At 39.7% G+C, this 22,993-nt stretch overlaps 1 protein-coding gene across 1 annotated transcript; it reads left to right on the top strand.

Annotated features, from left to right (window-relative positions):
- Window positions 1–921: 921 nt before the first annotated feature.
- Window positions 922–22,395, top strand: CLUL1 (clusterin like 1). Its single transcript, XM_081918114.1, has 10 exons — window positions 922–979; window positions 2,426–2,495; window positions 13,165–13,272; window positions 14,296–14,444; window positions 16,269–16,436; window positions 17,229–17,673; window positions 18,592–18,729; window positions 19,134–19,348; window positions 20,704–20,892; window positions 21,769–22,395. The coding sequence occupies exons 2-9, from the start codon at window positions 2,477–2,479 to the stop codon at window positions 20,881–20,883; spliced, it is 1,422 nt and encodes a 473-aa protein (XP_081774240.1). The 5' UTR covers window positions 922–979; window positions 2,426–2,476; the 3' UTR covers window positions 20,884–20,892; window positions 21,769–22,395.
- The last annotated feature ends 598 nt before the right edge of the window (window positions 22,396–22,993 follow it).

The following is a 22,993-nucleotide window of genomic DNA, read 5'->3' on the forward strand; positions in this document are numbered from 1 at the left end:
AGGTGAGGAGCATCATTCTGCCTCTGCCACTCTTCCAGCCACTGCTGCTGCCCCAGGAGAAACGTGACAGTTTCCCAACATGCTTTCTGACATCAACTTTCTTGGCTGTGCCAGTAAAGTGGCTCAGAAGGAAACAGCAGACAGACTCACAGATGGGAAATGTGAGTGCTTTCAGTCATCTGTATTCTACAGATCACATATGACTCCTGCGTTTCCCCTCGAAATAAGAATGCACAGAAAGTGTTTGGTTGTACTTTTGTAACATCTACCAAACAGGGTGGGGGCTTGTTTTGTTTTTAACTCATCACAGTTGCTATGGTTCACAAACACAATGGAATTTTTCAATAACTTTTTAGGGAAATCTCTTTCCCCAAAGTAACAAATAATAACGCTGTTACAGCACAGCAAGCTTGGATTGGTTTTGTGATTATTTATTTGCAATTAGACAACAATGCTGGCTCTTAAAAAGACTAGTCAGCAAAACTGGCATAGCTGAGAAGCAGATCAGCTCCATGGAATGTGGTTTCCTCAAAATCCTCAGGACTGTGAAACATTACAGAACCAGCTAATGTATCTAGAGGTTTGTTTTACATTTGTCTATGTTTTAAATGTCAGCATCATTGTCTTGATGGTCCCCATATTCAGGCTTAGAAAAATAAAAATACCATTGGTTCCCTAGATGAAGATCACTTATTTTTCCATAAAATTCATCAGCACATCTCACTAACTTTTAAAAAATAACCAGAGAAAATAATTGGTTGCCAGAAAACAATATATTGAATATCGAAACTAAAGCCTGGCAGCTAATTTCCCCAAGTAATTCCATCTAGAAGCAGCTGTTTTTAATACACGACTAGAGCAGTGGCAATTATTGTCAGTGGAATGAGGGCAGTGCTGTAGTTAGGGCTGAGCTTTGGGGGTGAAGTCTGAAACTGAACAATCCTGCCCTCCTCGAAATGATCGCCCAGATCAGTGACAGGTGAGACTGCAGCGACAAGCAGGTAAATGGCAGGTACTCAGTAAAGTGAGATATGCACAAAGAGACACCACTGGGATGTGTGCACACATACTCTTGTGTTTTGTTTCTTGTTGCAATGTTTAGAATATATGATATGAATACATCATATAATTTGTGAAGATACCTTGTATGAATGAACAAGATTTCATAAAATGTGAATGTTCCAGGGTACCTTCTGTTTTAACGCAGTTCTGATGTCACTGAATACAAATCTGTACTTGAACCAAACTTTCCTCCATAGTTTCATCAGTTTAAGTCTGGGAAATAGAACTGCCTTGTAAACAGCACACAAAAGTTACTAGACTGCTTGCCTACACACCTAATGCTATATTAGGTTGCAGTCCTCTATACAAGCAGCAGGGTATAAGTCTCATTGAAGCCAATGGGGCTTACTTCTAAGTAGACAGACATAGAATTGTGCCGTTAGTCGTTTAAGACTGAAAGCTTTAAAGCAAATAATGAACCAACTCATCTCCAGATATGTCTAAAGGTAAAGGGACCCCTGACCATTAGGTCCAGTCGTTACCGACTCTGGGGTTGCGGCGCTCATCTCCCTTTACTGGCCGAGGGAGCCAGCATACAGCTTCCGGGTCATGTGGCCAGCATGGCTAAGCTGCTTCTGGCGAACCAGAGCAGCGCACGGAAACACCATTTACCTTCCCGCCGGAGCAGTACCTATTTATCTACTTGCACTTTGACTTGCTTTTGAACTGCTAGGTTGGCAGGAGCAGGGACCGAGCAATGGAAGATCACCCCGTCACGGGGATTTGAACCGCCGACCTTCTGATCGGCAAGTCCTAGGCTCTGTGGTTTAACCCACAGTGCCACCCACGTCCCACGATATGTCTAGTTAGAAGCAATTCTTATTTGTCACAGATGACCAAGCCACTAGCTATTTACAAGCTTGATTTCATGTATATTCAAGGAGATGGCATCATTTACTCTAATAGACAATGCTAGCATTTTAAAGATATGCTTTCCAATGGGTGACTTCACTGACCTTAATGGTTAAAATAACAAAAGAAAAAGGAACATATTCAAGTAAATCAATTTACTTTTAGTAGCACCTGAGGAATGCTTGCCTGATGGAAGTCCTATTTTAAGCACACTTATGTGCATTTGCATTTTATTGAATCTGTATACATGAAGCCACAGTATGAATGTTCAGGATTAGCATGTTACACTTTTTCAATATTGGAAGAGCTTACACTTTGCCTTAAAAGTTTTCCTCTAGAGTCTACAGAATAATGGAATAATGTTTCTGCCATCACTATTAATAGAACTAGGTAAGACTGATTAGTCAAGCTTAACCTACTTGCTTTGATACCATCTTTCAACTCTGCTGCCTTCTGAAAACAGGCATAAAGCTCAGTATTGAAAAATGTTGTTTAAAACTCTTTTTGACAGGCACGGGGAAGAAAACGTCTAGTTACACCAAAACCTTGAAGGTTTCAATGCATGGAGTTGATAACATCTGGTATGCCTTCCTTAAAAAATCATACGTAATTTCCGAGAAATTGATTAAAGTCTCAATGGTCATACTGTAGAACTAGAAGCAAAATAGAACTGATTTGTACATTTGTTTGTTGACAGATAATGACATAAATAAATAGAGGCAGATAAAAGAGGCACAGGAAGTGAGCATATACGAAACGACCAGCTGGAATGCTATGAAGCAAATATCTTTCAATAGTCTTTGACCTTGAGAAATCTGCATGGAATTCTAAGTTCTGAATGTCATTTTAGACATTAAACAGAGATGAAAATGTTGGTGTTTGTAAGATATTTGAACCATTGTACAAGTAAATATATCTGTTTACTATGTTTTGGTGTTTTGTTTGCCATTGCCTCCTTCTTCATAGATGCTTTAGACTGATATTATTAATTCTGCATTTTCCACTACCTCATCTTTCTTAGCTTTTGGACAAATAAATAAGGCAGTAGCAATTTATGAGACAATTAAAACCACGTTGTCATTTTCTTATTCAAGACGGGATTTTATAATGCAGAACAGCATCCACAATCAGGTTTAATAAGGTGAAAGCTTCATGAAACAGTTTACAGTGGTACCTCGGGTTAAGAACTTAATTCATTCTGGAGGTCCGTTCTTAACCTGAAACTGTTCTTAACCTGAAGCACCACTTTAGCTAATGGGGCCTCCTGCTGCCGCCACATGATTTCTGTTCTCCTCCTGAAGCAAAGTTCTTAACCTGAGGTACTATTTCTGGGTTAGCGGAGTCTGTAACCTGAAGCGTATGTAACCCGAGGTACCACTGTATATCTATAATAAAAACATTTGACATCTTTCATTGGCTCTCTTTTTAGTTACAGAATATCAGTTTAAGAATAAACTATAGTATGCACACTCATGGACATCTTAAGATTTGTAACTGAAAGGGTATAATGTTTCATCATTTTGTTTCTTTGTGGAGGCAAATGCATCAGTTGGAATCATATACATTAAACAGTTGAAGAGAAGGAATCTAAATTGTCAACATTTAAAATCTAGATCATATGCAGTTCATCAGTGTGGATATGCCACAGCACAAGTTGCTTTAGATTACTGCTGTATCCTTAAATGTGTGAAATGTTAACAGGCAAAGAGAGCAGTGGTGGATTATCTAAAGGATATGAAACACATCCTTTATATTGCATCAAAATCTCATAAACCACACTGAAATCAATGGGGTTTGCATGCTCCTGGGTACTGTAATTGAAATATCAGATATGCAGTGGTCAGTTTCTAACAGCAAACATGTGGAGGCATGTCTCTATCTTATAACTTAAGATATTCCAGAAATGAACCCAGGTATTTTAAAAATGGTTCTGGGGTTGAGCCCTCAGAGATCTGCAGTCACCTAGTAATTTTTGAAATTTGCACTGTGGGATTCTTCTCTTTTTTTAACTTTTCACTGACCCAGCACATATCACATTAAACCTTAGTTTCAGTCATACAATGGTTTAATGTGAGCAAGCAGCATGCTAGAGGACAACACACTCCTGAAAAGTTCCTCTTGCTGCCGCCACAATGTTCTGGATGAAACAAGCCAGTCTAGCTTGTTGGCGTCATCTGAATGAACCTGGGTGCAATTTTCTTTCTTTCCAAACAAATCAGTATAATAGTAATCAAAATTTGTTCTGGGCTTACCATTTGTGGTTTGCTTGGGGAAAACAAATCATAAGCCCAGGTTCACACACTGACACTGAGTGCTGTGGGAGCTTTGAGGAGCGTGCCCATTAACTTTGCTTGTTTGCCTTTAAAAATAGTTTTATGTGTGACATATGAGCTTGGCAACTCTGTCGCTCATGGATTTGATCTGGATGTAATAGCTGTCGCTCATCTGTTGTTTTGTTATTGGGCTGCTTGTTTATTATCCAAGTTAATACATGGCAGCTAATGTTACATATAAATGTTGTTGTTTAGAGGGTAGTCTGCTGATAATTGGGAATCTTCTTGAGCTTTTTAATAAGATAACCTACTGAGTAGATGGGGAGGGCAGAGAAATGGCCAAAAAAAGGCAATTGGCAGGTTATGAAAACATAAAAAGAGAATGAGGAGAGAAAGAAAGGGAAAGTGTGCAAATGTTGAGTTTGCTAGATGTACAACTTCTTGGTCTCCAGGCTATTTTTCCTTTAGATGGTCGGATTTGCCTGTTGATGAATGTAGTTGGTGGGTCCAGTTTGATTCAGTGGGTTTTCTAGGAGTTCCATTTTCTTATAATGACGTCAAATTATAACTATTACTCCTTTTGCCTCAAATGTTTATTTTATTTGCAGAAGTGATAACTTCAGACGCATCCATTCTTAAGGAAATTAGCCCTGAGTGCTTACTGGAAGGACAGATCGTGAAGCTGAGAAGAGAAGACTCCCTGGAAAAGACCCTGATGTTGGGAAAGATGGAGGGCACAAGGAGAAGGGGACGACAGAGGACGAGATGGTTGGACAGTGTTCTTGAAGCTACAAACATGAGTCTGACCAAACTGCGGGAGGCAGTGGAAGACAGGAGTGCCTGGCGTGCTCTGGTCCATGGGGTCACGAAGAGTCAGACACAACTAAACGACTAAACAACAACTCCAGACCCTGACTTGGTTAAGCATCTCCTGTTGTTAGGTAAATTCAAGGTGATATGTTGCCATGAGAACTAACATGGCACAAGAACGCAGAGGTGATAAAGGGTAGAGAAGATCTATATTCTTTCTTCCATTTAGCCAGGGGAAGGAACACGGAATCTCTGTGTGAAAAGAACAGATATGCAGTTGTGGAAGCAGAAACAGAGACAACTTTGAGGTTTCCCTATTATTTTTGACATTGATATGCCATCCTTCCTCTGAAAGGAACCCAGATCAGCAAACAAATTAATAACAATACATCTAAAACCATCCAAACGCAATTCCAATACAGATGCAGACTGAGAAATATCTCTACTTAAATACCCTTTCCAATAGGCACTGAAAAGACAACAGAGAACCATTCCCTACTTTGTTCAGAAACATTTCCTCATTTGTCTGTATTTGTAGCTTCCCCCCACTGTCATCTTGTGGTTTAACAGTTTTAAAAATTCTAAACCAATTTTAATTGCAAACAGCTATCTCAAGTCTGTGAACTAATTGAATTTGTTGTCCAGTCACAAGAGTCCGTTTTAGATCCCAGCAAAGCAGATCTATCTACTAGGCTTGCCTGCTGTCTAGGGCAACTTTGTGCAGGGCCCACATTCTGGCAATGAAATGTATGGACTTACACATAATAGCTTTTCAATCATCTCTCAGCTCTGGGTTATACATGTTTCTGTCAAGCTCCACCATAAAAAGGAAAGCTCAGTGCATATGGTAGCAAATGTGGTGGCAGAATAGATAGCTGAGGGTCAGTGGCATGCAAGGCAAGCTGGGAAGGATGGTAGGTGAAGAGTGGACTGCCAGTCCCTAAGGATCAGCAGTCTCAGGAAGCAAAGAGTTGTTGCAGGAATGTGTGAGAAGCAGGTGTCTGTGAAGGAGAGACAACAGATGGAGAGGAGCTCCAGGATCAATAGGAAGATCTTGCCCCCAAAGGGTGGCTAAGCTTTTTGGGGAGTCTAACACCTTGTGGCAAAGCCCCCGGGGGTTGTGTGCTGAAGTACATGGGGCCACACACACAGGCATAAACACGCATACCAACAGACAGGCGCTGTTTGTCCATTCTCAAGTATCTCACCAAGTCCACAACACAGAATGCATCAGTGAAACTGTGTTAAAAGTTACACAATAATGTTAATGCAACCTACACAGATATGGGCTGCGATCCAGCTGTTCTGGTGTGCATCAAAACACTCTGCATGTACTGTGAGGAAAGGTTTTCAGGAGGCACTGAAACACATCCCTCTCTGCTCCTCTGCAGATCTGCGATTCACAGTGATCACAGGAGACAATTTGCCCAATTCTCCACTGATTGGGGCCCTGATCTGAAATGAAAGTGCTCAGTGCTCTGAGAAGTACCAAAGGCTTCTGCCTTGACCAGGAAGGGCACCCTGGAGGTCTCTCTTGAAAAATTCTTAGCTCTGCAGATGTGTTCATACAAAGACTATTGAGTGCTCAGATGGCACTCAGTAATGTGGAAGCAGTTGTGGAACTGATATAATCATGCTGCCATGGTCACGACAGCAAAGACCCCATTCTGCACTGTAAATCCAAGAAAGAAAAACGATGCTGATTCTTACACCACAGCACTTAAGATCTCCATTCCATTGCAGAGCCACAATGCAGTTTGCAAACTTTAGAAAAATGTTTGGGAGGTTTTTGGATCTACAGAAAATCACTTGCCAGGGACAGGGGATGAATCAGACCCTCGGGCTGGGTGGTCACCACTCCTGAGCTAGAGCACCAAGCTTCTTGTATCCAGCTCTGTCCAAATGAGTTTCCAGCTTGGGCCAACACTTCCTAGAGTTGAATGCCATGGCCTTAATAAGAGCTGGAGAAGGCATGATCCACCACACCCAAAACATTTCTAGGAAACCAGCTCATAAGAGTACAAGAGCACAACTCTGTCCCTGAACAATGGCGACAACAGTGACTTACTTCATGGGAACTTTGTGCAGATATATGAGAGGCATCTTATAAATCAGTTCATACGTTAAAAGGGTCTATGGAAATGATATAATAACTCCTCTTTAAGTTGATATGTAAAACGATATATATTGGATCATGCTTCATTGCTTTTGAGGGCAGCGTGACTCAAAGCAAAGTGGCAAATTACAATGGGAAAATGAATCCTAGCCAGTGAAAGTGAGATTTAGAGTCATGCCATCCCCTTTCCCCCTAATATCCTTCTAATTGTCCTTTATAGGAAACATATGGGGGCAGGCAAGACATCCCTCAAACACAATCTGTTTTGAATCTTAACATGACATTGGGCAAGCCTAGTAATGGGAATATTATGACAGGATTAATAGTTGGTTAGCTCCCTCTAAACATTGCCCCAAGCTATGCGTCATTGCCAGCAACCTCAGAATTCAAAAGCTTTAAGCTTGGAGGTTGGCACCACCATGCTTGTCTTTATACAGCAGCCATTTTCTAAACGCTGAACGCAGAAGATTATTGATAATGCAGAATCAAGGCATGACTGGTAAGCAAAAAATGGTGGCTGCTGGTAGCAACAGAGGTGGGAAAGTTGCAGTACAATGCCAACTCAGCATATTTTTTTAAAAAAGGTTATCAGTAGCACCTGTACACTTCAGTTAAGACATAGTTTAGGGGCGTTGGGAGTCCTACGCCAGGTGGAAAGCCACAGGTTCCTTCTCTGCTCTTTCAGGTATATGACTCCACTCACTATGGCTGCTACTACTTACAGCAGTGGCATGCATTAGCCTTCCACTGAATATTTCTTTCCCGGAATATATGTGAGCTCATCTTTCTAACTTTCTCTCTGTTGATTCTCCACAATAGTAGTCCTTACCTATCCTCCCGGCAATTCTCCTTCCATCTATGTATGCTTCAATGATGAGTTCCATCTTTCCCCACCACAACCAGTGTTTATATGTAAGAACTTCAAAACATTATGAAATTACATGCCAGCAATAAATGGGCAGCAAAGCAGTCAAATCCCTAGCTGTAAAAACACACATTAATAAGATAATTTTAAAGAAAAGACACTCTTTTCCAGTGTGGTGTAGTGGTTAAGAGCGGTAGTCTCGTAATCTGGGGAACTGGGTTCGCATCTCTGCTCCTCCACATGCAGCTGCTGGGTGACCTTGGGCTAGTCACACTTCTCTGAAGTCTCTCAGCCCCACTCACCTCACAGAGTGTTTGTTGTGGGGGAGGAAGGGAAAGCAGAATGTTAGCTGCTTTGAGACTCCTTAAAGGGAGTGAAAGGCGGGATATCAAATCCAAACTCTTCTTCTTCTTTTCTTCTTCAAGTCATCATTCTAAATTGCAGCAACTTTTACTTTGTACAGTTAAAACTGGAATTAACTTTATACTGCTTATAATTATTATAACTTACAAAGGGTTGGATCCAGATTTGCTGTTCTATGTTGAGAAGGGATCCTTCCATTAGCCAAATCAGATCCAGGTGAGGCTCCTCTGAACAGGAGGAGGCAATTTTTGCTGATTTCTCCTTCTCCTGCTGGCCAACTCCATTGCTGCGCTAGAGGATCCCCAACTTTATGGAACAGATTTAGGAGCGGGGCAGAGGGAATCAGCAAAAATCATATCTTCCCTCCCCATTTAGTAGAATTCTGTTCCAGGCAGAAATCAGTAAATGTAGATTGAGGGAGTGGGGTAAGAATAAATAAAAAACTATCAGTTTCAGGCAGAACTGTAACTGCTTCCTGAAGCCACTTCTGTTCAGCTGCAGCTATGAGTAGAATGTGGTCATACAAAATATTTTGAAGAAGTGATACTTTGAAGCATCAGTCATAGGGGAACCCCCCCCCCCTTTAGACTTTTGGAAACATGACAATATTACAAACTTAGCCCAAGACAAGGGATCTGGGGTGGTATCTGACTGAGCAGACTTATTGCTGCAGTGAGGTGGGGCACCTTCTGTCGCAGCCTCATGAGAAATGCTATGTGGCACAGGTACTATTTGAAATAGATAAAGTTCTTGGAATTTATAGCACTCACAGGGTGAAAGCCAATGTACTGCTAAATGAATGTTCTCTCGGTGTAAAGATTTCTGCTTGTACAATTAATATTCTCCCTTCCTTCTCCTCTGTACCCCCAATCAAATTTGTCCCAACCCTCTTAAGGAGATTTGGAGAGCGTACAAGGCACACACAGGGGCAGGAGATGGAGGGGAAATCCAGTTGCACAAGCAGGAATCCTTGCAGCAATAATACTGCCCAGAATTTGTTTGGCTGCATGTGTGTGGAGGTAGGGTATTGGAGGTAGTTGTTTGCTTGCTTGCTTGCTTGCTTGCTTCCTGCAGTAGCCTTTTGTATGGTCTGTAGAGCACATCTGTTTTGGGGAACCTACTTCTGCATGTAGAACATTATCACTGGATCAGAGGATCACACACACACACAAAAGAATTTTCTTCATGTTAATTTACCATATTTTTCGCTCTATAAGACGCACCAGACCACAAGACGCATCTAGTTTTTCACACACTTCATGAGTAAGTGGCTCGCCTCTCGCCCCCCCCCCACGCACACCACACACACACTTTTTACTATGTTAACATCCACAACGAAAGCCAAAGGAATTTGCAGACCTTTGTGCATTCCATGTCATATTACTTGGGGCTGGAATGCTGTGTCACAACCTGGGTGGCTTAGAGTAAAATAATGCATTTCTTTCCCCCTTAATATTTGGAATCCACGCATTTTCTAACAGATCATTTATTCTCAGTAATTCACATTTTATCATAGCAAATATTTTATAACAGATGCTTTCCTTATTCTGTGCTCGCTCACTGTCATAACACTGCTAGTTTATGATGCAAGATTATTCCTGCTTCCTGGATGTAGCTGGGTTGCTTCTACACTACTCATTTCCCCTGGAATGGCAGCCAAACTTCATGTAATGCTAAGGGCACAATATCTCTTTCAGAAATAGTGTGTGAGTAGGATCTGGATCGGGACTCTAAAATAGGTGAGTAGGAGGACTCCAGCCTTTGCCCCCTACTGCCGCTGATTTGTATGAGGCCCTCACTTTCCTGCAATTTGCATGAGGAAAAGTTCCCATTTGCTTCTGTGGGAGCTTTTTTTTTTGCAGTGCAAATTGCATAGATCTAAGATTTAAAGATACAGGTGGCGCTGTGGTCTAAACCACTGAGCCTCTTGGGCTTGCGGTTCAGGAGGTCAGCGGTTTGAATCTCCGCGATGGGATGAGCTCCCATCAGTCCCAGTTTGAAAGCACATCAAAGTGCAAGTAGATAAATAGGTAACGCTCTGGTGGGAAGGTAAACAGCATTTCCGTGCACTGCTCTGGTTCGCCAGAAGTGGCTTAGTCATGCTGGCCACATGACCCGGAAGCTGTCTGTGGACAAACGCTGGCTCCCTCGGCCTGTAAAGCGAGATGAGCGCCGCAACCCCAGAGTCGTTCGCAACTGGACTTAACTGTCAGGAGTCCTTTACCTTTTAAAGATTTAAAGCTCCCCAATACCCCACTCTAAAACACTGGCCAGAATCTCCCCTCCCCCATTTCTTGGGGGGAAACCAAGTTAAGGGCAAAACACTTGATCAACATCACATGTCGTTTGGCTCTCTTTCACTCAGTTATTATGAGGAATTCAGATGTCGTCACTGACAAACTGCTGCATCCCCATGTTTTCTATATTGTACTCCAATCAAGACCTGGTTTGAGTCATTAATCTGGCTTGCTCAGTGGGTAGACAGGTCCTTGAGACTGTTATTGATGCCTGCCCACCTACATTGCTGGCTTGCCTTGATTTTTTTGTATTGCTTGAAGCTGGCCCTTATCATCACTCATAAGTTGCATCCACCCTGTACATTTTAAGAACATGGCTTCCTCCAAAGAATCCTGGGAACTGTAGTTTGTTAAGGATGCTGGGGATTGTAGCTCCGTGAGGGGTACTGTTTGGGGGAAGTTATGTACTTAAAATGTATGAGGTGAATGTAGCCTAAGCAAATGTGTTTTTGATTTATTTTAAATTAAAAATAAATATTTTTAATAAAGATAAAATAAACAAGCAAGTAAGCTCCCATGGAAATGAACAGGCTGATAAAACATATTTGGGATAATTTTGTAATAAAGGTCTAAATTCAAAGACTTGGTCAAAGGCAAAAGGCAGACATTCCCTTGGGTATGCCCCCAAGACCTTGAGTTTATCTAAAATAAATTGTTAGACCCCTGGCAAAAATCTTGTACTGTCGGGCTGTCCAAAAACAGAACAACATATAAAGCACACCATTAAATTGTTCCAGAGCTATAAGAAACAGGCCAGGTTAAAAATAGATGAATTATACATTTCAAAAGGCCTAAAAAGAAGGGCTGTTGCAATATTTTGGCTTTTATCTCTGGCTTTAAGAGGCAGGAAGCCATTGACAATTACATCTAGCTTGCTCTACCCAAGAAAACAGTAAATCCACTTTCCCACAGTTGTGTCTTATGCTCCCTCTAGTGTTTATTTTTGGATGTAAGCACAGGCAGGCTGGAGAGGAAAATCCTGGAGTCTAATCACAACATGTCCCATTAATAGGATTAAGTACCTTGTCATTAGATAAGTAGTACATGGCAAAATCTGTGACACTCATGGAAATTAGAACAGCATCCTGCCTTCGTCTTCCCTGAAGCTTGAAAGGGGTTTGCAAGAAGACGCATCAGAATTTGTGGTAAATATCACATCTTCTTGGTTCTATTACTAAACAGTATCTTTTTCCCCCATAAAATGTGCTAGCCACCTGCTATTGCTGGGCCTACAAATATAAAATCCATGACCTACATTTGTAGGTCTGAATTGTAACTGATTTTATTACTATTTGTTTGATATCACTACACCTTCTAAAAATAAATAAATAAAAACCTAGGTACAATTACTTGAAAAGAAAAGGAGAAGAAAATAATACAAAACTTTATTTTTTTTCCTTAATAAAACAAGGATTGTGTGGTATATATTAATAATATATTGCAAAAAGTGAAATGTTCTACAAAATGTAAAACGGAACATTATGACTTGGGCAGGCATGATCCAGCCAACGTCAAGCAGTTTAAATTCACCCTTGATATCAGTGGGAAAATTAAGCATGTGCATAAATTTCCTGACCTGGAATGAATGGGACTGAAAGGTGTTTTATTAGATTCCAGAACATATAGTGGAGAAGGTGGGAGAAAAAATATATGTGTTTTAGTCATTAACTTCAATAGGAAGTTGATTATACTGGATACATTTTTATTGATACTGATACCCCACACAAATTACATGTTCTGCATTATTTTAAATAACACCGAAACCAGCTTTAGACCGTGGAAAAGCTAGTTATTTTCAGGAGAGTTAATGAATCCCATTTTAACATGTATATTATTTGCAAAATCATCTCTGCTTAACAAAATGGGAACCCTTTTGGTTTTAATTTTTACACTTCCTGAAGCAGCGAAAGAATGGAAAAGGTTTTCATTAAAAGTTTATATATTATTGGGAGGGGGGAGAAGAGGAGACACTTTGATACAAAATGTCAGGTTTAGCATCATTTGAAACATTGCCACAATGTTGTTGCACTGTGTGTTTCCACTGTTATAAGATATTGTTACATACTAAAGCATTTTACTACAGGCAGAAGCAGTCTTAAAACTGGGCCATTCTTTGAAGATTTTTTTTTTACAAACTGCTGGGGGGAAATATATATTATCATCACAGTAATGCACAATATTTCTAAATTACCGTATTTTTAGCTCTATAAGATGCACCAGACTACAAGACGCACCTAGGTTTTGGAGTAGGAAAACAAGAAAAAAAATATTCTGAATCTCAGAAGCCAGAACAGCAAGAGGGTTCGCTGTGCAGTGAAAGCAGCAATCCCTCTTGCTGTTCTGGCTTCTGGGATAGCTGCGCAGCCTGCATTCGCTCCCTAAGACGCACACACATTTCCCCTTACTTTTTAGGAGGGAAAAAGTGAGTCTTATACAGCAAAAAAAAGGGGTAATCTTCCTAGCTGTCTGAGATGTATCTGAAAACCAACTCATTAACCTATTGTATTGTACTCATTCCTAATGCAGAAAACATGAAGCCTGCACTGTTCTTAATAACGTACTTATTATGTCTGAGGGGACATCAGTGTGCACCTACTGTGGAGGGAGACATAAATTTTGTGGAAAACCTGAAAGGTATGTACATGTTAAACTTCTGTGCTGGCCACTATATTTCTGGATAGGCAAGTGAATAAAGAAGCCTCATTTGAACCTGGGAACTTCCTACCTCTTTGCTAGGGAGACATTCTCAAGATCACTGTAAACAGATTAGCTATCGCTTAACCCCATTTTACTGTCCTGTTGTAATAAATGTGAGCATTCTAGTCCATGCTGGTAATTGCAAATATAACACCACAACATGTTAACCATTCTACACTAATTGACATGGACCACCAAGATATAGTCTTCTGTATATGGATTATAAGATGATTAGTATCACTTCTAGATCAAATAAATAGGGCAATAATACTATTCTGTGCATATAGACTCAGAGGTAAACTCCACTGAGTTCAATAGGACTTGGCTTTCCTGTCAGTGTGAATTGCCTAGAGCCTAAATTAATGGGAAATCAGCAAAACTCTTGGTTGGTCGTAAGCCCTCTGTATGGAATTAGTTACCTCCGTTATCAATCTGATGGTTTCTGGGGTTATTTTTATTGCAAAGCCTGATTTGAAAAGGACCAAGTCATTTAAAAAAATCAACAAGAGAATCTGCAGTGATATTAACATAGTCTGTTCAGTAACTAACAGTACAGTAATTCTATACAGTAACAAGATGGCCTGGCTGAATTGCTCATGAAATCCGTTGGCTTTTTGCCGTTGGGAATAATGCCAAGATGCCTACATTATTTTGACAAAATGTGTTGACACTTGTATGAAATATAGTTTATATGATGAGCATTCTGTAACTTTATTTGAAAATTAAGGTTCAGTAAGTTGAAACATATGATTGCTGAAAAGCATAAACTGCATATGATTAACAGGAGATTCTAGTCCAGATTATCTGTTTGTATATACATTGAGGACAGAAGCAGAAAGACCCAGTGTTATTATTATTTTTCTAAGTAGCATATGTTAATTGTAATTCAGCACCTAGGCCACAATTTAAGGGATTGTTCATTAAAATTATTACTAATAATAATATGGCGTTTCCCCTCAGTTTTATCTGAAGTTGGAGAGAAATATGTAGATGAAGAGGTAAAGAATGCACTGATTGGCATTAAACAGATGAAAATTATGATGGAAAGAAATGAAGTCAAGCACACTGATCTGATGAAAACTTTAAAGAAGAGCAGTGAAGAAAAAGAGGTGAATTTAGTCATCACAGTTTTAGACCTGGAGTGACTCAAATGTATGACATAACTGTTTTCAATGCTGGGACAAAGGGTATGACCCTTTTTTGAATGCTGTTTTGTTACTTAAATAAAATGGCAATCTTTCTAAATCAGATAATTGAAGCTTGGAGAATAAGCACTCTGAGTCACAAAACATGGGCCTTTAAAGGAATGCAGCACTCTAATTTTCAGAACGTTACCTTGGACAACCACCACATAGAATAAGTTGCTCAAAGAAATAAACATTTTAGCTACATGATAACTACATATTTTGCTGCACGTGAGAGAGAGAAATGTTTTTCATGTGCCCAAACCATTGTAAGTCAGTGCTTGTTTATTAGGGTGGTTAGGAATGTTGAATAAATGCAGCACTTTGTTATTAAAAACAATATTGTTCAAAATTCCTTGTGCATTAATCCCTTTAAAAGGAAGCACGCATGTTTTCTAGGAAATCCTTTCCAAACGATAATAAATTGCCAGGAGTCCCTAGTATCTATTTTGGAATAAAAACAACAGATGACTGCCATATGGTATGGAGCTGAGGTTTGCTTACCTGACTAACTGTTTGTACGGCTGTGGTTAAGAAGTAATCACTCTCTAGAATTGGAACACAACCATGCTAAGGGCACCCCTAGCAGGACCATGGAAATGGAGGGAAGGGGATTTCAGAGTCTTCAGGAAGACTAACAACAGTAACAACAAATGCCTTGGACTCAGGGAGTTAATGTACCTTACCATGTTCATCTTCTGAGACACAGACAAGTCTCTACCGTCAGCTATACCCTTCTGCTATCAAATCCAGGAGGGGCTGGACAGCCGTTCCTATAGTCTCACTGCGCAAAGGAGCAGCTGAGGTTGTGATTTGCCCCTGGTGCCAGCTCTATTGAGAAGAGCTGTCAACCAGTGTTAGAACATGTGCTTTTCATGTTCCATGTTCATTCCCCAGCATCTCCAAGTAGAGCTGGGAAAGATTCCTGCCTGAAGACCTGTTGCCAATCAGGGTTGCAGATAACTCTGAGCTAAATGTACCAGTGAGCTGCCTCATCTGGCAGTTTCACGTGCTCATATGGCATGGTGGTGGTGGTGGGGTTAATGGAGAGGGGGTAAAAGGAGGGGAAATAGCCTTGCTTTTGCAGTGCCTCCCCACAGGTCATTGTGTTGCAAGATCCCACCTACCGTATTTCTCTGTGTATAAGACTAGGTTTCCCCCCTCAAAAATAATGTAAAAAATTAGGGCGCGTCTTATACACGGATAGTGTCTTCCCCCATTTTCTTAAATCTGAGTCCCCCAAAACAGGGGGCGTCTTATACATGGGGGCGTCTTATAGACGGAAAAATACAGTATATGCCTGTTAGGAAGGCACAAAGGAAGCTGCCTTATCCAGAGTCAAACCAATAGTTCATCTTTCTCAATATTTTGGACGCTGACTGGCAAAGGCTCTCCAGGGTTTCAGGAAGGAGGCTCTCCCACCCTGCCAGGCATTGAACCTGAGACCTTCTGCATGCAAGGCAGATGTTCTACCACTGGGCTATGGCCCTTCGCCATGATCTAGTTGTTGACTGAAGCAGGGGAAAAATATGACTGGCACTATCCTTGAACACGGAAATGCAGAAATCTTAACTTGAGGATTATTAAGCACAAACATTTATTGTGCCCTAAAGTGGATTAGTGTTTCAGGATGGGACACAGCAATTCTGTAGAAGTAATGTATAACTAAGGCCGATTTTCAAAACGCTGACATGTATTCTGAATTAAGTAACTTTGTGATCCATAAGTTATAACCAATTCTTTAATTAGGAAGCTCTAAGACTTATGAATGAGGTCAAAGAAAGACTGGAAGACGAAGAGCAAATATGCCAGGGGTCTCTGACGAATTTATGGGACGAGTGCCAATCTTGTCTAGAAAGTAACTGCATGAGATTTTATACCACCTGCCGCCATGGCTTCTCCACATTTACAAGTAAGGTAAGAGGCATGTGAGGGGAAGCAGCATAACTGTATATAGTATGTATTCTGCTAAAAGCCAGGGCTGTGTGCATGCCATCATCTTGAGAACCCACAGAGAAAAAAGGAGTAGAGTTGAAATCGCAACTTTCTCCAGCTTTATTTTTATTTTATTCCGCATCTTCAAAAGTCAGAGGTGGAGCTTTAGTGCATCACATAACCCTTTGCTCTTTGTTTTTATGAGCAGAAGCAGATTAAAATATAAGCAAGATGCACACAAATTTTGCCTGGGTTCATAAATTATAGGAGCCACACAGCTTTTCTTGGTGTAGAATTTGAGTTACCTGGTTGCAAAGTGTTGACCGGAGGGTTTGACAGTGCCGAAACAGCTCCTTTAGGCTGTAATTATAAACACAAGAAGAGTAAAATTAGTTGGGCACAGTGGGACTTGCTTCCAAATAAACATAGGATAGCACTGTATATCCCAAGGAATTGCCACTTACCCTAAACTGGATCAGAATTTTCAGTAATGATACTCATTGTCCAAGTAAGATGCTTGATTTTCTGGTCCTTGGTTAATTTGAAAGATAATACTTGCTTTTGTGCATTTCATTTTAAGGTTAAATGAATACAGCTGCCATGACATATTAGAGTATGGAGTCTCAGCATAATTCAGTTAATATGGAAAATTTGCATTTCAAAAAGTTTGGGGTGTTTCCATGCATGTGCTTTCGAAACATTCCTTTGCACCAATTACCAAAGGATGAAAATTGGACAATTTGCTGACAGGAACAATTTTCTCTCCACACACAGGTTGAAGATTTTTTCAAGAAATTGACTCCATTATCACTCCCTGTTTATGAGCTTCAAGAGCAAGATCTCCAGTTTAAGAAGAAACCTGAAGAAGAGGATGCCCAGCTGGCACAAATGGAACACTTGTTCAACCAGCTGTTATCTGACGTGGGCACAATCTTTGAAAAAAGCTTTGTTTTTTTCAAACGGATGCAAAAAGAATTTGATCAGTCTTTCCAAATGTATTTCATGTCTGATCCAGACTTGACGGAGCCCTACTTTTTGCCAGCTTTTTCTGAGGTAACTGTAAGAAACCCCATTCCCCCTAAAGACTGGGAGGCGCCAGGCTTCCTCCAACTAGTTTTTGACTTCAGCAAAACTGTCCTGGAAGGCGTTGGTGAAGTGATTACTGAGGTATTTGAAGAATACCGAGAGACTGCAAGAGACATGGCAGAACAACTTAAAGGCAAGTTGTAAAACTCGCATTTTAATATCAGTAGCATCAAACCTTTACTGTAGTTTTTCGCATTTTTAGGAGCATATCTATTCAGGCTGGTGTAAATCACTGCAATGCTATTGTAATATGTTTTATAATGTTGTTGTTGTTGTTGTTGTTATTTATTGCATTTACATCCCACCTTTTTTGCCAAGGGTTTCAAGGTGGTGTACATCATTCTCTCCCTCATTATTTAATCCCAACAGCTGCTGTATGAGGTAGATTAGGCTTCAAGTTAGTGACAGGCCCAAGATCATACAGTGATAGTCATGGCCAAGTGGGGTTTGGATCCTGGTCTCCCAGGTCTTAGTCCAACACTCTAACCCTTAGGTAGGCAAACTAAGGCCTGGGGGCCGGATCTGGCCCAATCGCCTTCTTAATCCGGCCCGCGGACTGGGAATCAGTGTGTTTTTACATGAGTAGAATATGTGCTTTTATTTAAAATGCACCTCTGGGTTATTTGTGGGGCATAGGTATTTGTTCATACTTTTTTTTTCAAAATATAGTCCAGCCCCCCACAAGGTCTGAGGGACAGTGGACCGGCCCACAGCTGAAAAAGGTTGCTGACCCCTGCTCTAACCACTACACCACACTGGCTATCCAAAAAGCAGCAATTGTATTCACTGGATTGATTTCTATTCCGGTCAGGGGATGAACAAACTTGATTTCCCATCCACCTCATTTTAGGTTACTGACAGTTCCCTATGCAAACATCATCAGACTGCCACTCTCAGCCTCGTAAATAGGTCTGCTGCTTTTAAGCTGGTTGTTTCATGTCTACTTTGATGTTTAAACCACTCAAGATCATATTTTACTTAATTAGATCTATGTTATCATTAAGGTGGTGTACCATGTGTTTTGTTAACATCGTATGCATGTTTACTCTAGATTCTGATGGAAGTGGAATGTTCTCTAAGAACATGGCAGACCATGAAAGAACTCCTTGCAATAAGCTGCGTCAGAATTCATCGGGATGCCCTCAATTTCATGAGAGATGCCAAAAATGTCAGGATCATTTTATGCGAGGTAAATAACGGCCCTGTTCATCACCAACGATACTACTGTCAATTTCTGTTTTGCTAAATAGTCATAACTATGAAATGGTTTTGAGAAGCCACAAAAACTGAGTCAAATGATTCAGTAAAACATTCCTAAGGACAAAATATATTGTAGTTAGTGTTTTTACTTGCTATAGTAAAACCAGGGTTAATAACAACTATATACATGTCCAAAACTACATACTGATAAGCCCACAACAGAATCCAGCTGCATAGACACTGTTCTGCCACTTAAGACTTTTTATAACAATTCTGAGAATAGGTACTTCTATAGATTGATAAGCAATTACACTTTTTAAAAATATATGAATTTTTAAGAATGTTTCTTAAATTTCTTAAGGAAGTTTTCTACATTTTGTTTGATTCCTATAGTTTGCCCCGATGTTCCTGAACTACATACAAAGTATGATGATGCCTCTAAGCTGGTGAACATCTCTGGTGAGCAATACCAACAGATTCTCCAGATGGTCAAACGTCACACAGAAGACACAGCCTACCTGTTGAATAAAATGAAAGAAAGATTTGGCTGGGTGTCCGAACTTTCCAACATGACTATTGGACCAGAAAAGATTTTCAATATAGTAAAGGTAAATGCCACCCATTAAAATGCCACTGCACAATGATCTCTCTGTTCTGTTTCACTGATATTTATTGCTTCAGTACTGCCTAGGGAAAATGTGTGTGTGTTATTTTTATTCTTTAAAATACTAAGCTCTTGTGGAGGTAGATTTTAAGTATACTTGATAATCCCTTGATGATCTGAAACTCCAGAGCTTAGACACTAGCCTACTCTAAATCCTTTTAGTGTGATGATGGTTAACTGACCTTTATCACCATCTGACAGCAATGAAATGGCACAAACTGGTTTGAATTTCTGTAAATTACTTTTCAAGAAGAGAGTTTTGCTAGCGTCTGACAGGCATCTTCTTTAGATCAATATAACAAAAACATAGCTCAGGGCAAAGGGAATGTTATAATCCTTCAGGCACATAGGGTACAAGTCATGCAGTGCCTCCAGTAATTTTCCAAAAGGTGTTTCAAAAATAAAATAAAACCCAAGCTCTCGCTTGCACTGAAAATTATAAAGGAAAGATAAATTATGCTATATTGCATATAATTTACATAGTACCCCCATGGTGATTTAAGAAGGGGAAAAAACCCAGTTGTTGGGAAGTTTGTTTTGTAATCCATGGATGAGGAATTGGCATCACCAAGACCAGGGGTCTAGGAGGTATTGCTTCTGGTTGTGCCCATCTGGGAGCTCAGTGCAGAACCAACATATGCTGGAGGGTTCAGGAGGTGCAACTGCTGTAGTCTCTGGAAATTCATATTTCTCTGTCCAGGACTCCTGGCCAATTTGGAGAATCTGGACCATAATTGGGCTCTTGGAACAGACAAATTTCTGCTGCTAAAAATTGTTTAATGCTGCATTCTACTGTTTATATTGATGCAATTTAATTACAGTAATAAGGGTATTTATATACTGCTTAATAACAACGTATAATGCATTGCATTGTATTCTTTATTTTACTCTTTTATTTTTGCAAGCCCCCCCCCCAACGTATGTTGATGGGTAGTTCCATGAATATGGCAAATGAAATAAAGAAAAGAAATAAGTGAAATGTGGACGATATATTATCAAATATCATTGAAACTATGCCCCAAATTACTACCTTTTTTTCTGGGCCTCTGCATCCCTAATAGCAACCATCAAACAGTTGGAAATGTATTTCCCATCATCAAAATAATGATGATGATGATGATGATGATGATGATAATAATAATAATAATAAACAAGACCAAATCAAACAATACAATTTTAGATTGTATTTGATTAATAACCTACTTTATTATTCTTCCCCTTAAAACTGAGAAGTTTAAAAAAATGATGGTGTGTCTTGAGGTGCCATATTCTCACATATGTCACTTGGTTCTCCTTCAGGTGTCATCAAGTGTCAAAGGAGGTGAAGCTGCCAGTCCAAATGAAACTGTCGTAGATGTGAATATTTTGACTTCACCTACTTTTACTGTCAAGGTTCCCCAAGATCTGGACACTGAGAGTTCAGAATTCATTGAATATGTAGCAGGGAAGGCTTTACAGCTTTACAAAAAGAATTTCTAGGCAAGGCAAGTTGATTGTCTTTACATTAAAAAAACCAACAACGGTTAAATTGTAATTTGTAAATTTTGTTTTACAGACAGGCTTTCGTTACTGAGAATGGGTGGTTGAAAGAAATCATTTACCACAGGTGCACTTGTTTCCTTAACACTTGACAGGATGAGATGACTAAGCAAGTCCAGCATTAGGGAACACACTGGTGGTTTGCTCATCTGAATGGCTTCTACGCCAGAGTTTATTGAAATACAGCCCCTCTTTATGTTCCACCCACTGCTTTTTTAGTTACCGGTGGATATACACTCACACAATGGATTCTCTATTTGTGTGGTTGTGTGTGTGTGTGTGTGTGTGTGAGAGAGAGAGAGAGAGAGAGAGAGAGAGAGAGAGAGAGAGAGGGAGAGGGAGAGGGAGAAGGCAGACAAAATGAGTTTAGCCGCATGGGACTAGTGGATCTTGCCTGTGTGAGTAGACTCCCTTACAGGATGGTATAGCACAATAAATAAAAATAAATAGCTCATTCTCAAGCCTGAACCTCAGGAAGATGGTGACAAAACCAAAGGTTATTAGATTTTCTAAGTCCAAAGGCCTAACTAATGTAAAAGTCCTGCACTGCTGCTGAGGAGTGAAGAGATGCATTGGTGCAGTGGCATACATTATATCCTTACAATTTTGGGAAGTTTTCAATGTTTGAAGTTTTATTGTGTTTTTAATATTCTATTGGGAGCTGCCTGGAGTGGCTGGGGAAACCCAGCCAGATAGGCAGGGTATAAATAAATAATTATTATTATTTAAAACATTTAATGATATTTTTTTTAGGTTTGTTTGTTATGAAACTTTATTCATTGTTAAATAATACTATTTGTTTTTGTTTTTAATCTCCCTAGAGAGGAAGAAGTGAACAGTGATTCCCACTTTGAATCCAGCATATTCTCCTTTAGCAAAGTACACCAAAAGTGTACAGAAAAAACCTGCAGATTATAAAATGTTTAATAAATGTGTTGAATATCAGTATGAATGTAACTCTTATGATTTCTCTCTGCATTCAGTTGTTGAGAACAAATCTAAAGAGATATAGCTGGTGAATACTGAAAATGTTTCTCCTTAGTATTTGGATTATGTTTCCAAGAGAGGGGGTAGGAAATACATGCATAGATTTCAGTTGTATTCTTTCCAGTAATGTAGACGTTGGAAGAGGTATTTTCAAAGTATACTAAAGTCCTTAATATGTAGTTCCACTTATTAATGATTTAGATCAGTTTTGCATGTGTGCTCTGGTTAAGGAACCTGCCATTACAGTATACCATAATGGCCCGTATCCAAAGCATGGTATCAAGTCTTTACATTGTAATGGCAATGAAAGAATAGGCTGTGGTCCTTCTCTACTTGACAGGGTTCACTGTGTAGAGGGTGAAATCGCAAAGAGCAAACCTGAAGTGCACATACAAGCCATCTTCAATAGTGTATGAATATTCATGTTTTTCATTCATTAAAAAATACTTATTCTTTATATTCTTACTTCCCAAATAAACAAAAAATGCATCAACCTCTTATTTGTAGTTTGAATAATTTTATAACTAGAATCAATTCACTCATTTTGGGACCAAGTTATCTTTTATGAGGACAATCAAAATGCCACAAATTAACTGTGCAACTTTTGACTTCTCCAGAACTCTTTATTAGGCTGGTCTAATAAACATGTTGTTCTAAGAGGGATTTTTCTCTATTTTGTTTTCTCTTTTTCTCTATTTTGTTTTCATGGCAAAATCCGGGCAATTTCCTATTAAACGAAGAACAAGTAACTTTAACAAAAATTAATATTGTATTCTTTGTGATATTCAAATAGTTGGATATTGCTGGAACAAGATTTTGAGTTTTACTCAGCAGTGCATCTTATCTGACCGCTCATACATTATTAGAATGCAGGTGCAGTCAATTTTGCGCTTGTGTTTTAAGAATGTAACATGGGAAACCAGCTGTACTCCATACTGTTATCCAATGTAATCTAAGGGTATGTTCCCTGCTATCAGAATATTTCCAATTTCAAAAACTGATTAAGAATCACCATCGTTTATATAAGCTTGAATATATAAAGTGTGGAAGAGAAAAACCAGTT

This window comes from Podarcis melisellensis (genome assembly GCF_964234715.1).
Source record: "Podarcis melisellensis genome assembly, chromosome: 7".
Lineage (NCBI taxonomy): Eukaryota > Metazoa > Chordata > Lepidosauria > Squamata > Lacertidae > Podarcis > Podarcis melisellensis.